At 45.8% G+C, this 13842-nt stretch overlaps 1 protein-coding gene and 1 long non-coding RNA gene across 2 annotated transcripts in view; one reads left to right on the top strand and one right to left on the bottom strand.

Annotated features, from left to right (window-relative positions):
• Nucleotides 1-5992, bottom strand: part of SARS2 (seryl-tRNA synthetase 2, mitochondrial) — a 29250-nt gene extending 23258 nt beyond the window's left edge. Inside the window, exons 1-4 of the mRNA XM_083515910.1 lie at nucleotides 5711-5992; nucleotides 5006-5101; nucleotides 4114-4143; nucleotides 2006-2146 (exon numbers count right to left, since the gene is read on the bottom strand). Of these exons, the coding sequence (XP_083372036.1) occupies nucleotides 2006-2146; nucleotides 4114-4143; nucleotides 5006-5101; nucleotides 5711-5977 (534 nt within the window). The 5' untranslated portion in view covers nucleotides 5978-5992. The remainder of the gene's footprint in view (nucleotides 1-2005; nucleotides 2147-4113; nucleotides 4144-5005; nucleotides 5102-5710) is intronic.
• LOC310712747 overlaps nucleotides 1-13842 on the top strand; it is a 410683-nt gene that overhangs the window by 228895 nt on the left and 167946 nt on the right. The gene's annotated exons all lie outside the window — the stretch shown is intronic.

Here is a 13842-nt window from a genome sequence, read left to right as displayed (position 1 = left end):
TCAAAGAGAACAACTACCAGACTTTTAGAAGACATCTGAAGGCAGCCCTGTTTAGGGAAACTTTAATGTTTGATGCATTACTGTATTTTAATATTTTGTTGGAAGCCGCCCAGAGTGGCTGGGGAAGCCCAGCCAGATGGGCAGGGTATAAATAAATTATTATTATTATTTATTTTTATTACAACTACTATTAGCCCAGCCAGATGGGCAGGGTATAAATAAATTATTATTATTATTTATTTTAATTACAACAACTACTATTATTCAGTTTACCGTTGTTGGGTGCCACACCACCCGCTCTTCCTTTTATTTATTTTTTATTTTATTTATTGAATTTATATACAGCTCTATACCCATGGGTCTCAGGGCAGTTCACAGAATAAAATCCAGATATAAAACCACAAAATACATAATAAAAATAAAAACAACCCAACAGCAGCCCTCCCCCCCCCAAAAAAAACACATTTTAAAAGGGCATAGGATGCAGATCAGATCAACCAAAGGCCTGCATAGAAAGGAATGTTTTTGCCTGGCGCCTAAAGGTGTCTAATGAAGGCGCCAGGCGAACTTCCCTGGGGAGAGCATTCTACAGTTGGGGAGCCACTGCAGAAAAGGCCCTGTTCTCATGTTGCCACCCTCCGGAGCTCTCGGCAATGGGGCACACGAAGGAGGCGGCGGCAAATGCTCTTCCCCCAGGGAATATCCTCCAGCAGCTCCTTGTTGGAGTACTGGGTGGGCATAGCCTGAAGCCTCACACATTTAGCCAGCTGGAGGTCTCAAGCTCCTTCCCAGCACCTCCTCTCGACTGGGCACTGGCCAGTCACTCAGCCACAGCTATCAGGTGAAAGGTGACTAGGGAAACTCACGAAGGTGCGAACTGCTCTGTGTGCACCCCCACCCACAAGCAAGGAAAGGAATGGAGTAAAATGTTACTGAATTATCCAAGCGGTTGGAGGTTGGATGGCGGCTAACAGATTGAGGTTGAATCCTGACAAGACAGAAGTACTGTTTTGGGGGGACAGGAGGCAGGCAGGTGTGGAGGATTCCCTGGTCCTGAATGGGGGTAACTGTGCCCCTGAAGGACCAGGAGCGGAGCCTGGGAGTCATTTTGGACTCACAGGTGTCCATGGAGGCGCAGGTCAATTCTGTGTCCAGGGCAGCTGTTTACCAGCTCCACCTGGTACGCAGCCTGAGACCCTCCCTGCCCGCAGACTATCTCGCCAGAGTGGTGCATGCTCTGGTTATCTTCCGCTTGGATTACTGCAATGCGCTCTACGTGGGGCTACCTTTGAAGGTGACCCGGAAACTACAACTAATCCAGAACGCGGCAGCTAGACTGGTGACTGGGAGCGGCCGCAGAGACCACATAACACCGGTCTTGAAAGACCTACATTGGCTCCCAGTACGTTTCCGAGCACAATTCAAAGTGCTGGTGCTGACCTTTAAAGCCCTAAACGGCCTTGGTCCAGTATATCTGAAGGAGCGTCTCCACCCCCATCGTTCTACCCGGACACTGAGGTCCAGCACCGAGGGCCTTCTGGCGGTTCCCTCCCTGCGAGAAGCCAAGTTACAGGGAACCAGGCAGAGGGCCTTCTCGGTAGTGGCGCCCGCCCTGTGGAACGCCCTCCCACCAGATGTCAAAGAGAACAACTACTACCAGGCTTTTAGAAGACATCTGAAGGCAGCCCTGTTTCGGGAAGCTTTTAATGTTTGATGTATTATAGTATTTTAATATTCTTTTGGAAGCCGCCGAGAGTGGCTGGGAAAGCCCAGCCAGATGGGCAGGGTATAAATAATAAATTATTATTATTATTATTATTATTATTATTATTAGCATCCCCCTTCTTTTTATCTGCAGAAGAATCCTTGGCTGCATATATCCTTGACCCGGGAAGTCTACTCAGCTGGAGAGCACTGCAGGGCCTTCCTGGCAGTGGCCCCCAGCCATGCTCAATTTGAGTCCCCGGGTGTTCTAGGTTGCTCCTCTTGCGTCACACTCTTTTACCACATCTGGGTGGGTCCTGTTGGGCAGCCTGAGGGCTCGCAGGTAGTATTTCTCATCCAGCTCCAGCTCCTGCTGGCGCAAAGCATTGAGACGAAGGCGGAGCTCCCTTCCCTGCTTCCGCAACGCATTGTAGGCAGGGTGCTGAAAGGGAAGGAGAGGAGGAGAAGGACGCTGTCAGACCCAAACAGGCAGGGAATAAGAAGCAGGGTATTTGTTGCTATTTGGATCGCAGGTCCGGTCTTTCAACAGCAATGAGAAAAGGAAGGCAATACATGTTAACAGGGAACTCCCTCAAGAGAAAATTCTTTCCAGTAGCACCTTAAAGACCAACTAAGTTAGTTCTTGGTATGAGCTTTCGTGTGCATGCACACTTCTTCAGATACACTGAAATAGAAGTTGCCAGATCCTCTATATAGTGAGAAGGTGGGGAGGGGTATTACTCAGAAGGGTGGTGGGAATGGGAGATTGGCAGATAACTGGGATGAGTTGGCAGATAACTGGGATGATATCTGCCAATCTCCCATTCCCACCACCCTTCTGAGTAATACCCCTCCCCACCTTCTCACTATATAGAGGATCTGGCAACTTCTGTTTCAGTGTATCTGAAGAAGTGTGCATGCACACGAAAGCTCATACCAAGAACTAACTTAGTTGGTCTTTAAGGTGCTACTGGAAAGAATTTTTTTATTTTGACTATGGCAGACCAACACGGCTACCTCTCTGTAACTGGTCCCTCAAGAGAATTTGGCATGATTCCTCAAAAGGCTTTGATTTTAGGGATTCTAAAAAGCTTCCAGGCCAACTGGACAGGAAAAGCCCTTTGCCTCATTTCCACGTGGGCAAAAGAGGTTCCAAATGCAGTTCCAAATGCAAGTGATAATAATAATAATAATAATAAATTTTATTTATACCCCACCCTCCCCAGCCAAGACCGGGCTCAGGGCGGCTAACACTAGGGATAAAAACAATTGATTAAAATACAACTTAAAAACAAGACTAAAATACAACATTAAAATGCAGCCTCATTTCAGTAGAAACTCAAATCAAAAACTTTTTGGGGATGAAAACGTCAAATCTTCACCAAGGCCGACTATCCAGACTGGTCCTACGTGGGCCAGAAAAAAGCCAAGGAAGTCCCCAAAGAGGAGTTCCATCACAGAAGGAGAAAGGAAAAAGGAAAGAGGGGGAGGGGATCAAGTTGATTCCAAGCCAAAGGCCAGGCGGAACAACTCTGCCTTACAGGCCCTGTGGAAAGAAATCACGATCCTGCAGGGCCCTGGTCTCATGAGGCAGAGCGTTCCACCAGGCCAGAGCCAGTGTTGAAAAGGCCCTGGCTCTGGTTGAGGCTAATCTGACTTCCTTAGGGCCCGGGACCTCTAGGGTGTTGCTATTTAAGGTCCGCCGCAGGGCGGTCCCGTAGGTACAAGGGTTCTAGGCTGTGAAGTGGTCCCAAACACAGACTTCAAGCCTACGAAAGAGTTCTCAGATTTGGCTAACGTGTCGCAATTGTTCTGCTCCAATTTAGAGTTCAGAAGTTGTACCCGTCTATTTAAGAACGGTGCACACAGTTGCTTTGCCGGTTTGCTTCCTGCTCAAGTTTGAGATGTGATAAAAAGGCGCTACAAAATGGGAAAAAACAGAGTTTGAAGCCAACACTGGAAGCAAGATTGGGGCTTGCTTAAATTCCATCAAAGCTGTCTGTGCAGGAGTTTTGCCATGCCTTGGGGATTTGTATTATTTACTGGAAAATGGAATTGCTCAACTGGTTTTCAGGGCATACTGTCTCTGGCAGTGGAAACAATGGGTAGGAAACAATAAATGGGTTGGAAGCTTGGTTAGTGTTTACACCAGTGCAGTCATATCTCTTGCACCGTTGTGAGCTCCCCAAAAAAGGAAAGTAAAATTCCCCAATACTAGAAGGAATGTGGCACAGACCTGACAAGATTATACGAGCCAAAAGTTTGGGAGAGAGTTGTCAAATCTGTAGGCAAAGAAATCCCAGAAGTGATTCTTCTCCCTTTGCCATACCAGAAAGCACTTGCTCTCTGTTTTAAAGCTACAGGTGTTAAATTGTTAAGGTAGCAGGAAAGGATAAAGAACTTTCTTACCGACTGCAAAGTACTTCTGTCTTGGCTTTTCTGAAAAGGGAAGATGAAAGAGTGAGTTAGAATTATTCTCAAGATAGGTAAAGGTAAAGGGACCCCTGACCATTAGGTCCAGTCATGACCGACTCTGGTGTTGCGGCACTCATCTCACTTTACTGGCCGAGGGAGCCGGCATACAGCTTCCAGGTCATGTGGCCAGCATGACTAAGCCGTTTCTGGTGAACCAGAGGAGCACACGGAAACGCCGTTTACATTCCCGCCGGAGCGGTACCTATTTATCTACTTGCACTTTGACGTGCTTTCAAACTGCTAGGTTGGCAGGAGATTCTCAAAATACATATACACATATTCTCTCTCTCCCCCCCCCCCCCAATTTCTAGCTGTAACACAACAAGAAAGGAAACACAAAACCAGAATTTGTGGTAGGCAGCCCTGAGCATCTGGCTTTTCCTTCCTCCTTTTATTTATTGAAACATATCTTCTACAGTGGTTCTGAGTTGTTCCATAGGTAAAGGGACCCCTGACCATTAAGTCCAGTCGTGACCGACTCTGGGGTTGTGGTGCTCATCTCGCTTTATAGGCCGAGGGAGCTGGCGTACAGCTTCCACGTCATGTGACCAGCATGACTAAGCCACTTCTGGCGAACCAGAGCAGTGCACAGAAACGCCATTTACCTTCCCGCCGGAGCGGTACCTATTTATCTACTTGTACTTTGACGTGCTTTCAAACTGCTAGGTTGGCAGGAGCTGGGACCGAGCAACGGGAGCTCACCCCGTCGCGGGGATCCGAACCGCCGACCTTCTGATCGGCAAGTCCTAGGCTCTGTGGTTCAGACCACAGCGCCACCCGCGTCCCTTTTAGTTGCTCCATAATAGTTGCTATAATGTGGACTCACCACAATATTCCCCACTTCTTCAGCCACCTTCTCTTTCTCAGCTTCAAGTACTGCAATTTCTTCTTGCACCTCGACTAATCTCTGCCAAGTGTCAACCTAGTAGGCATCAGGAAAAAAGAAGAAAAATATGATACAGCCTAACAGCAGTTTAATAAGATTATTCAAAAACAGATTGTATGCACAGAAGAAGGTAGTACTGGAAGTGGAGAGTGAAAAACAATGGAAGGAAAATGTATGGAGCTTCAGTTACATTAAGCTACTAATGCAAGAACCTGGAAACAGTTCCCTTGACACCCAGATGCTTGAGAGCCATAGAACTGTTACCTTTTACCCTGGCATGGCTTCACAGCCTTTATTTAGACACTCATGACCAGGCTGTTACTAATCTTGACAGCCAGGTGGAACCTGAAACTTGAATGAATCATTTTTAAAGCCAGGGCAAAGCGGCTTGCATACACAATGTTAGCCACCTAAGAGGGCGGCTATAATAATAATAATAATATATTTTTATTTATACCCCGCCCTCCCCGGCCAGAGCCGGGCTCAGGGCGGCTAACATCAATAAAATTTCAGTAATAAACGCTAGCTGGTGAAGGCTGGGTTAAACTCCTGGCGTTTAAAGCACCTTCTGGGGCTAAGCCCGCAGGAGAGCGGGAGCAACAGCACTTGCGCGCCCAGCCGAGCCCACCCACGGCCCGCGCTTACAATCTCGCGCAGGTCCTGCGGCTCGAGGGGCCCCTTGCGCGTCTCCAGCTCCCGCTCGGCCTCGCCCAGCTGCGCGCTCAGCCCCTCCAAGTTCAGCTGCGGGCGCGCCGTCCAGCCGCCCCGCGCGTGCTCGTACAGCCGGCTTCTCCCAGCAGCTGCCGCCGCCGGGCGGCCGCTCCGCGTCCTCGAGAACAGCAGCGGAAGCCCCCGGCGCATTAACCGCGGGCGAAACCCCAGGCCCCGGCACAGCCTCATGGGCGCCGCCATGATGGTCGGTCATGTGACACGCGATCGCCGGCCAATGACAGAGCACCTCCGTCGCCGGCGGACCAATCAGAGGCGCAGCTAGGCCCGCCCAAGCTCGATTTGGTTGCCATGGGGAAGGTTAGGTTTCGCCTTTAAGGCAAGATTATTTAATGATAGAATATTAAGGGTTGGAAGGGATCTTGGGGTCATCTAGTCCAACCCCCTGCAATTCAGGAATCTCAGCTAAAGCCTATGTTTATTTTTTTGTCATGTTCAAATAAAATTCGGAGACCAAAGTTTCAAACAAAAACAGTACATGGTGGATACTTAAAATAAAAAAAATCCTTCCAGTAGCACCTTAAAGACCAACTAAGTTAGTTCTTGGTATGAGCTTTCGTGTGCATGCACACTTCTTCAGATACACTGTCTTCAGATTCTGTGTATCTGAAGAAGTGTGCATGCACACGAAAGCTCATACCAAGAACTAACTTAGTTGGTCTTTAAGGTGCTACTGGAAGGAATTTTATTATTTTGACTATGGCAGACCAACACGGCTACCTATCTGTAACATGGTGGATACTTGTTACACAGAAATTTTCCCAGGCAACTTGCAAAATTTAAGCACAAATAAAAACACATCATATATATTTTAAAAGAAACATTTACGCAGAAACATGCCCAATTCATATTTTTTTTTTAAAAAAAACACAACTCCGGATAGCAAGCAAAAAACCTCAGTATCACAAACATGAGCGGCAAACAACATCATTCGAATTTGTCAGAAGCCTTTGAAAAAATGTGTGTTTTTAATTGGCGCCACAAAATGCAAAATGTATGATACTTTAAATACATTTGAAATTCAGTAGGAAACCCTGATTCCGTTTTTTATTTATTAAAGGTGTTCGTTTATCATGCAGCCAAAGGTCCAGGGCAGAAATCGAGACGACCGAAGCCAAAAGAGCGAAAAACATATTCAATTTTTAATGACAAATAAAACCAGCAAGATCAACAAATTCAGATGCCCAATATGCCTCCCAGAAGACTGGGCAAAGAGGTACGCCTTTATTTCAGAGGGAGGTTTTATTCCAAAGGCAAGGGGCCACCACAGAAAAGCCCAGCCCTGGGCACCCAGCCTACAAATCTCACTAGGAGCAGGGACCTCACTAGACATTAAATCCTGTAGCACACTGGTGTCCAAACTTTTTTCAGAGAGGGCCAAATTTGATGAAGCGAAGGGCCATGAGGGCTGGCCAAAGGGCCGGCCAAAGTTGTTGACCTTTTTTTAGTCGTTGAGGTTAGGATTAAACATCATCTCCAAACCCCTCCCTGTTTGACACAAACCCCTCCCTGTTTGACACAAAACAAAACAAAACAAAACACATAGCATAGTATAAAACAAAGAAGGCAAAGAAGGGTCATTCTCAGCACCTATTGTTATGTACTGAAGTTCTCACCCTGGGCCAGCAGGGGGATACTGTAGATAGTTTTCACTCAGATCCACATATGCAAATAGGGGATCGAAAGTGATGTTCAGTGATTGGATAGTTACAGAAAATGGTTACTGTTGCATTGTAGTGGAGCTCTATATAAGCAGGCTGGCTGAACCCTTCTGTTCAGTTCTGTCCTGTCCTGTGAATAAACAAGAGCTGTTTGAAGAATCGCTGTGTCGTCTGATATGTTCACCCACAACTTAACACTGGCGACGAGGATGGGATGGATGGACAACAGAGCGCAGCCAGATGCAGCCACCCTCTGAGCGGAGCTGAATCACTGAGCTGTAACACCGAGCGAAATCACTGAACAGAACCAATTCAGAGCTGACTGTTCTGGCTAGAGCACTGTGTTCCATCCATCGCCCTCCACGCCGGCATCGGAATCATGGCTTCACTTGTGCCTCTACCGCCGTTTGCGCCAGCCTCTGAATCATGGGACTCCTACCTCGCTCGGTTCGACTGCTACCTCCAAGCTAACGAGCTGACGGAAGTATCACAGGAGCGGAAGTGGGGCCTATTCCTCAGCCTCTGTGGGCCTGAGGTGTTTGAGACGGCCCGAGCATTGGTTGCGCCTGTAGCAGTCCAGGCAACACCGTGGGACACGATTCAAAAGAAGCTCCGCAACCACTACACCTGTTTGACACAAAACACATAGTATAAAACTTTCCAAGAAGCTGCCTTATACCAGACCAGATAATTTTTCTTTCAGTCCATCTAACCCAGTATTGTCTACCTTGATGGCAGCAGCTCTCCAAGATCTTAGGCAAAGAAGGGTCATTCTCAGTACCTATGTAATTTTTTAAAATGGAGAATGAACCTGCTGAGGCATTCTGCATTTAATGTATAAATGCAAAATTACAAATTAGCTGGACACCCTATGATCACATAGTTCTAGGATATCCTACTCCACAGAGGATATTCCTCTATTCGAAAAGCTCTCTGTCAGGCCAAGTCCCATGAAACACAGAAATCCTACAATGAAGAAGGAGGAGATTGTCCCATCTGCAGTTAGCAGCACCTGTACAGGTCACCTGGTCACAGCCAGCTCTTGCACTATGGTGAAATGTACAGGCAGCAACCATTTCATACCCTCCAACATTCCTCCAGTGAAAATTGGGATGTCCCATTCCATAATGATAATTTCACTCTTTATACCCCACACATCTTACTGCCACTCTGGGCAGCTTCCAACATATATAATAATAATAATAATAATAATAATAATAATAATAAAACATTAAACATGAAATATATTCAGAGTCCTGTAGTGGTTTCATGCTCTTTCTTGCAGCTTGGAAAACAGTGATTGAATTGCCCCCCAAACGTCAGGCTTTTATATACGTTATTTACACAATGAGTCCCATCTGATTGGCTGATTCTGCTTCTATCCTGGAGCCTGATTGGTCTTTTCCTGCAAGCCAATCAGTTCTTGCATTCTAGGATCCTACTTGCCTATTCTTCTAGGATCCAAGCTTAGTACATAACATAATTCCTATACAGGATTGCCTTCAAATGGCTCGGGGGTCAGAAATCACCATATCCTCCAACATTTCTCCAGTGAAAAGTGGGACATTCTGGGATTCAATCAGAAACTGGGACAGCTTCTCTAAATAATAATAATAATATCTTTATTGTCATTGCCCCCTTCGGGGACAACGAAATTACTTGACTGCTCCATAAAAACACTAATTAAACAATACAGTATAATACAGCAAGGGAGATTAGATGACTTTCAAAGTCCGGGCTTCCCATTCAGAGCCGAGATCGCTCTGGAGACGAAGCTGTTCTTAAGACGGCTCATTCTTGTCTTCATCGTCCTGTATCTCCGTCCCGACGGCAAGAGCTCGAAGAGACAGTGACCAGGATGCGATGGATCTTTTACTATGTCCAGTGCCTTCCTATGGCACCTTGTGGCATAAATCTGCTCTAAGGTGGAGAGTGGGCAGCCAACAATGCTCTCTGCTGCCTTAACAACCCTGCACAACCCCATCCTGTCCTGGGTAGTACAGCTTCCGTACCACACACATAAGCCATAAGTGAGCACGCTCTCAATGGCACAGTGATAGAAGGCAAGCAGCAGTTTCTGCGGAAGATGGTTTTTCCTTAGTATTCTCAAAAAGTACAGTCTCTGCTGCGCCTTCTTCACAAGCCCCCTTGTGTTGACACTCCAGGACAGATCCTCTTGTAAATCAGGGATGTCCCTGGAAAATAGGGACACTTGGAGGGTCTGCCGTTTTAGGCACGTCTGATATGTGTTCAGCCGTGACCATGCATTGTGCTGAACCAGGAAGTGATCCAAAAACATCACAGAAAAGGGCGGAACAGGGTAGTGCAGAATGGGGTGTTTGCAGGATTTTTCAATGCCTTGTTAGCATCCACCTGTCTTGGGAGACAATGGAGGAGTGCACCTTTGGGGATCAAGTCAAACTTTTGGAGAGTCATGGGGTCTGTTGTAGCTGTAGAGACCGATACAGGAGAGACATGTTTTGTTGCAGCTGGGTCAGATGAAGGCGTCCGGTTGTGCTGTTGCAGATGCACCATGGCGTTTCTTCTCTCAGTGTGGTCTTCTCTCACCCAGTGTGGTGTAGTGGTTAAGAGCAGTAGTCTCGTAATCTGGGGAACTGGATTCTTCACATGCAGCTGCTGGGTGACCTTGGGCCAGTCACACTTCTTTGAAGTCTCTCAGCCTCACTCACCTCACAGAGTGTTTGTTGTGGGGGAGGAAGGGAAAGGAGAATGTTAGCCGCTTTGAGACTCCTTAAAGGGAGTGAAAGGCGGGATATCAAATCCAAACTCTTCTTTTTCTTCTTCTCCCAGCGGTCATTCCTCCTCTGGTCACTGCTATGGATGCACAACCTGACTGTCTCTCTCCTGGCCTTTGGTCATCTGCAAGGGCTTCCCACACATGGCGGGGTTGATGTTGCCAGCCTTCGTGTGACATAGTGCATATATTTATATGGGTACCTGCTGAGAAGGGGAAGAAATGGAGGCAGTGAGAGATTTTACTTTCTTGGGCTCCATGATCACTGCAAATGGTGACAGCAGCCACGAAATTAAAAGATGCCTGCTTCTTGGGAGAAAAGCAATGACAAACCTAGACAGCATCTTAAAAGGAAAGACATCACCTTGCCAACAAAGGTCCGTATAGTTAAAGCCATGGTTTTCCCGTAGTGATGTATGGAAGTGAGAGCTGGACCATAAAGAAGGCTGATCGCTGAAGAATTTATGCTTTTGAATTCTGGTGCTGGAGGAGACTCTTGAGAGTCCCATGGACTGCAAGAAGATCAAACCTCTCCATTCTTAAGGAAAGCAGCCCTGAGTGCTCACTGGAAGGACAGATCCTGAAGCTGAGGCTCCAATACTTTGGCCACCTCATGAGAAGAGAAGACTCCCTAGAAAAGACCCTGATGTTGGGAAAGATGGAGGGCACAAGGAGAAGGGAACGACAGAGGATGAGATGGTGGGACAGTGTTCTCGAAGCTACAAACATGAGTCTGACCAAACTGCGGGAGGCAATGGAAGACAGGAGTGCCTGGCGTACTCTGGTCCATGGGGTCACGAAGAGTCGGACATGACTAAACGACTAAACAACAACAACAACAATTGTTGGAATGGCATACAAAGGATGAACAAGTTAAATATGTGATGATTGATTGGGCAAGAGATGTAGGAAACAATATAATGTTGGAAGATTGGGAAAGGCTGTGGAAGAAAAGGGTTAAGTTTACTACATGTACTGTATTAAAAGAAAATATTATGAAAATGATGTATGGATGGTACTTAAACCCGGTGAAATTAGCAAAGATCTACCATACAAATGAAAATCAATGTTGGAAATGCAAAGAAAAAAAGATACTTTTTTCATATGTGGTGTCCCAAGGTGAAAGACTTATGGGAAAAGATTTATAATGAGTTGAAAAAAATGTTGAAATATACATTTATTAAGAAACCAGAAGCCTTTCTACTTGGAATACTAGGATTGAAATTGCCCAAAAAAGATGCTAGACTGTTTTTGTATGCCACTACAGCGGCAAGACTTTTATTAGCCAAAACCTGGAAATCGTAAGAAATACCAAAAATAGAAGAATGGCAGATGAAGATGTTGGATTTTTTGGAGCTGGCTGACCTGACTGGAAGAATCCGCGACCAGAAAGAAGAGGAGATACAAGAGAATTGCAAGAAATTTAAAGAATATTTAGCTAAATATTGTGATATTAGATAAATAGAAAATTCTTGGAAGTAATAAATAGGCTTAGGGGTAGAATAAGAATATGTGGTAGTAAATATTAAGGATTAAAATATTAATAAATGAGGAGAAGTTAGTAAATGAAAGAAATCAATGTAATTAGAAATATGAATTTGGAGAACTGTTATATAGGTGATAGAATGAAATTCAGTTAGAGGGGATTTGAGGAAGTCAGTTATCAATGTAATGAGAATTAGGTATTTGAAGAAATCATTTTTCTTTGTGTTTAGTTTATTGTTGTAATGTGTTTTTTCTTTGTTGTGTGTTTTGTTATGTTAGGTAAAGGTAAAGGGACCCCTGACCATTAGGTCCAGTCGTGACCGACTCTGGGGTTGTGGCGCTCATCTCGCTTTATTAGCCGAGGGAGCTGGCGTACAGCTTCCAGGTCATGTGGCCAGCAGGACTAAGCCGCTTCTGGCGAACCAGAGCAGCGCACGGAAACGCCGTTTACCTTCCCACCGGAGCGGTACCTATTTATCTACTTGCACTTTGATGTGCTTTCAAACTGCTAGGTTGGCAGGAGCTGGGACCGAGCAACGTGAGCTCACCCCGTCGTGGGGATTCGAACCGCCGACCTTCTGATCGGCAAGTCCTAGGCTCTGTGGTTTAACCCACAGCGTAAATTTTGTCCTCTCTCAGGGTGCTGTATTATCAGAGTCCGCCCCCTGTTCGAAGGTAAGTGAAGTGTTTAGTACATAAGAACTTGAGAAAATGCTGGCTGCTGAATCAGATTAAACGCTGTCCTAGTCCAGTATGTTGTTCCCACATCAGCCAACCAGATGCCTCTGGGAAGTCAACAAGCAGAGCATGGAGGCAATTGCCCTGTCCTGTTTTGTGTTCCCTAGCAACTAGTATTCACAGAAATATCTCTGACGCTGCACGCAATGTATCCATAGGTAATGGCTTTCCAGTTAATATTAAAAAGTATGCACAACAGCTTGGAACAGAGACTGCTTCCTGGAAATACAGAGCTGAAGTGGCTACTCAAGCCTTTAGTAGTGGAAAATAAACTTAGAAATCAAATAAATACCGTATTTTTTGCTCTATAAGACTCACTTTTTCCCTCCTAAAAAGTAAGGGGAAATGTGTGTGTGTGTCTTATGGAGCGAATGCAGGCTGCGCAGCTATCCCAGAAGCCAGAACAGCAAGAGGGCTTGCTGCTTTCGCTGCGCAGCGATCCCTCTTGCTGTTCTGGCTTCTGAGATTCAGAATATTTTTTTTCTTGTTTTCGCCCTCCAAAAACTAGGTGCGTCTTGTGGTCTGGTGCGTCTTATAGAGCGGAAAATACGGTACATGCAGAGAAATAAAAAAACCAGTGGGTTAAAATTACAGTATTTGCAAACATGCCTTTCCAATACCTAGTTCCTTTTATTTTTATTTTTATCCCCATCGTTGGGCCTCTCTGACTTCTGGCGAACTTTTGCTTCTCTTCCTCAATGACAAGGATTGATATGTTCAAACAGGGAAAAGCAAAGAATGTAAACTATACTCCAGTGAGTATTTTATTTTACTTCTTCGTACTAAACACAAGCAGCCAATCCCAAAAGTCACAGAACGCGACCCCCGTTGAACTACAAATAAAGCAATGTCCTTCAAATCTGGATAGATGCAAATATACAGTGAACATTGGCGACTGGTGGGTGAGAGGGCTAGGAATGTGGTGGCTCTTTTCTTTGAAGAATTCCTTAAGAGTTTCCCAGAACAACGTACAATGTGGGGTTTCCACTTAAGGGCTACCTGAAACGAAGATATGGTAAATTTAGATAATATCATTTACTGGAATGGCTTTTGGCGGTGTGCAGACTTCCAAGTTACACAGAACTCCTCACTGAGCAAAACAGAAATACAGTGGTACCTCAGGTTAAGTACTTAATTCGTTCCGGAGGTCCGTACTTAACCTGAAACTGTTCTTAACCTGAAGCACCACTTTAGCTAATGGGGCCTCCTGTTGCTGCCGTGCCGCCAGAGCATGATTTCTGTTCTCATCTTGAAGCAAAGTTCTTAACCTGAAGCACTATTTCTAGGTTAGCGGAGTCTGTAACCTGAAGCGTATGTAACCTGAAGCGTCTATAACCCGAGGTACCACTGTATGGCACATTCTCATGAACATAGTTGGGAATTTCTCTTGAGGCTGCCTGTGACCACAA

The sequence above is a fragment of the Podarcis liolepis genome (genome assembly GCF_965112155.1).
Source record: "Podarcis liolepis genome assembly, chromosome: 7".
NCBI lineage: Eukaryota > Metazoa > Chordata > Lepidosauria > Squamata > Lacertidae > Podarcis > Podarcis liolepis.
Note: the sequence above shows the minus strand (reverse complement) of the source record. Positions and strands in the feature narration are given on the sequence as shown.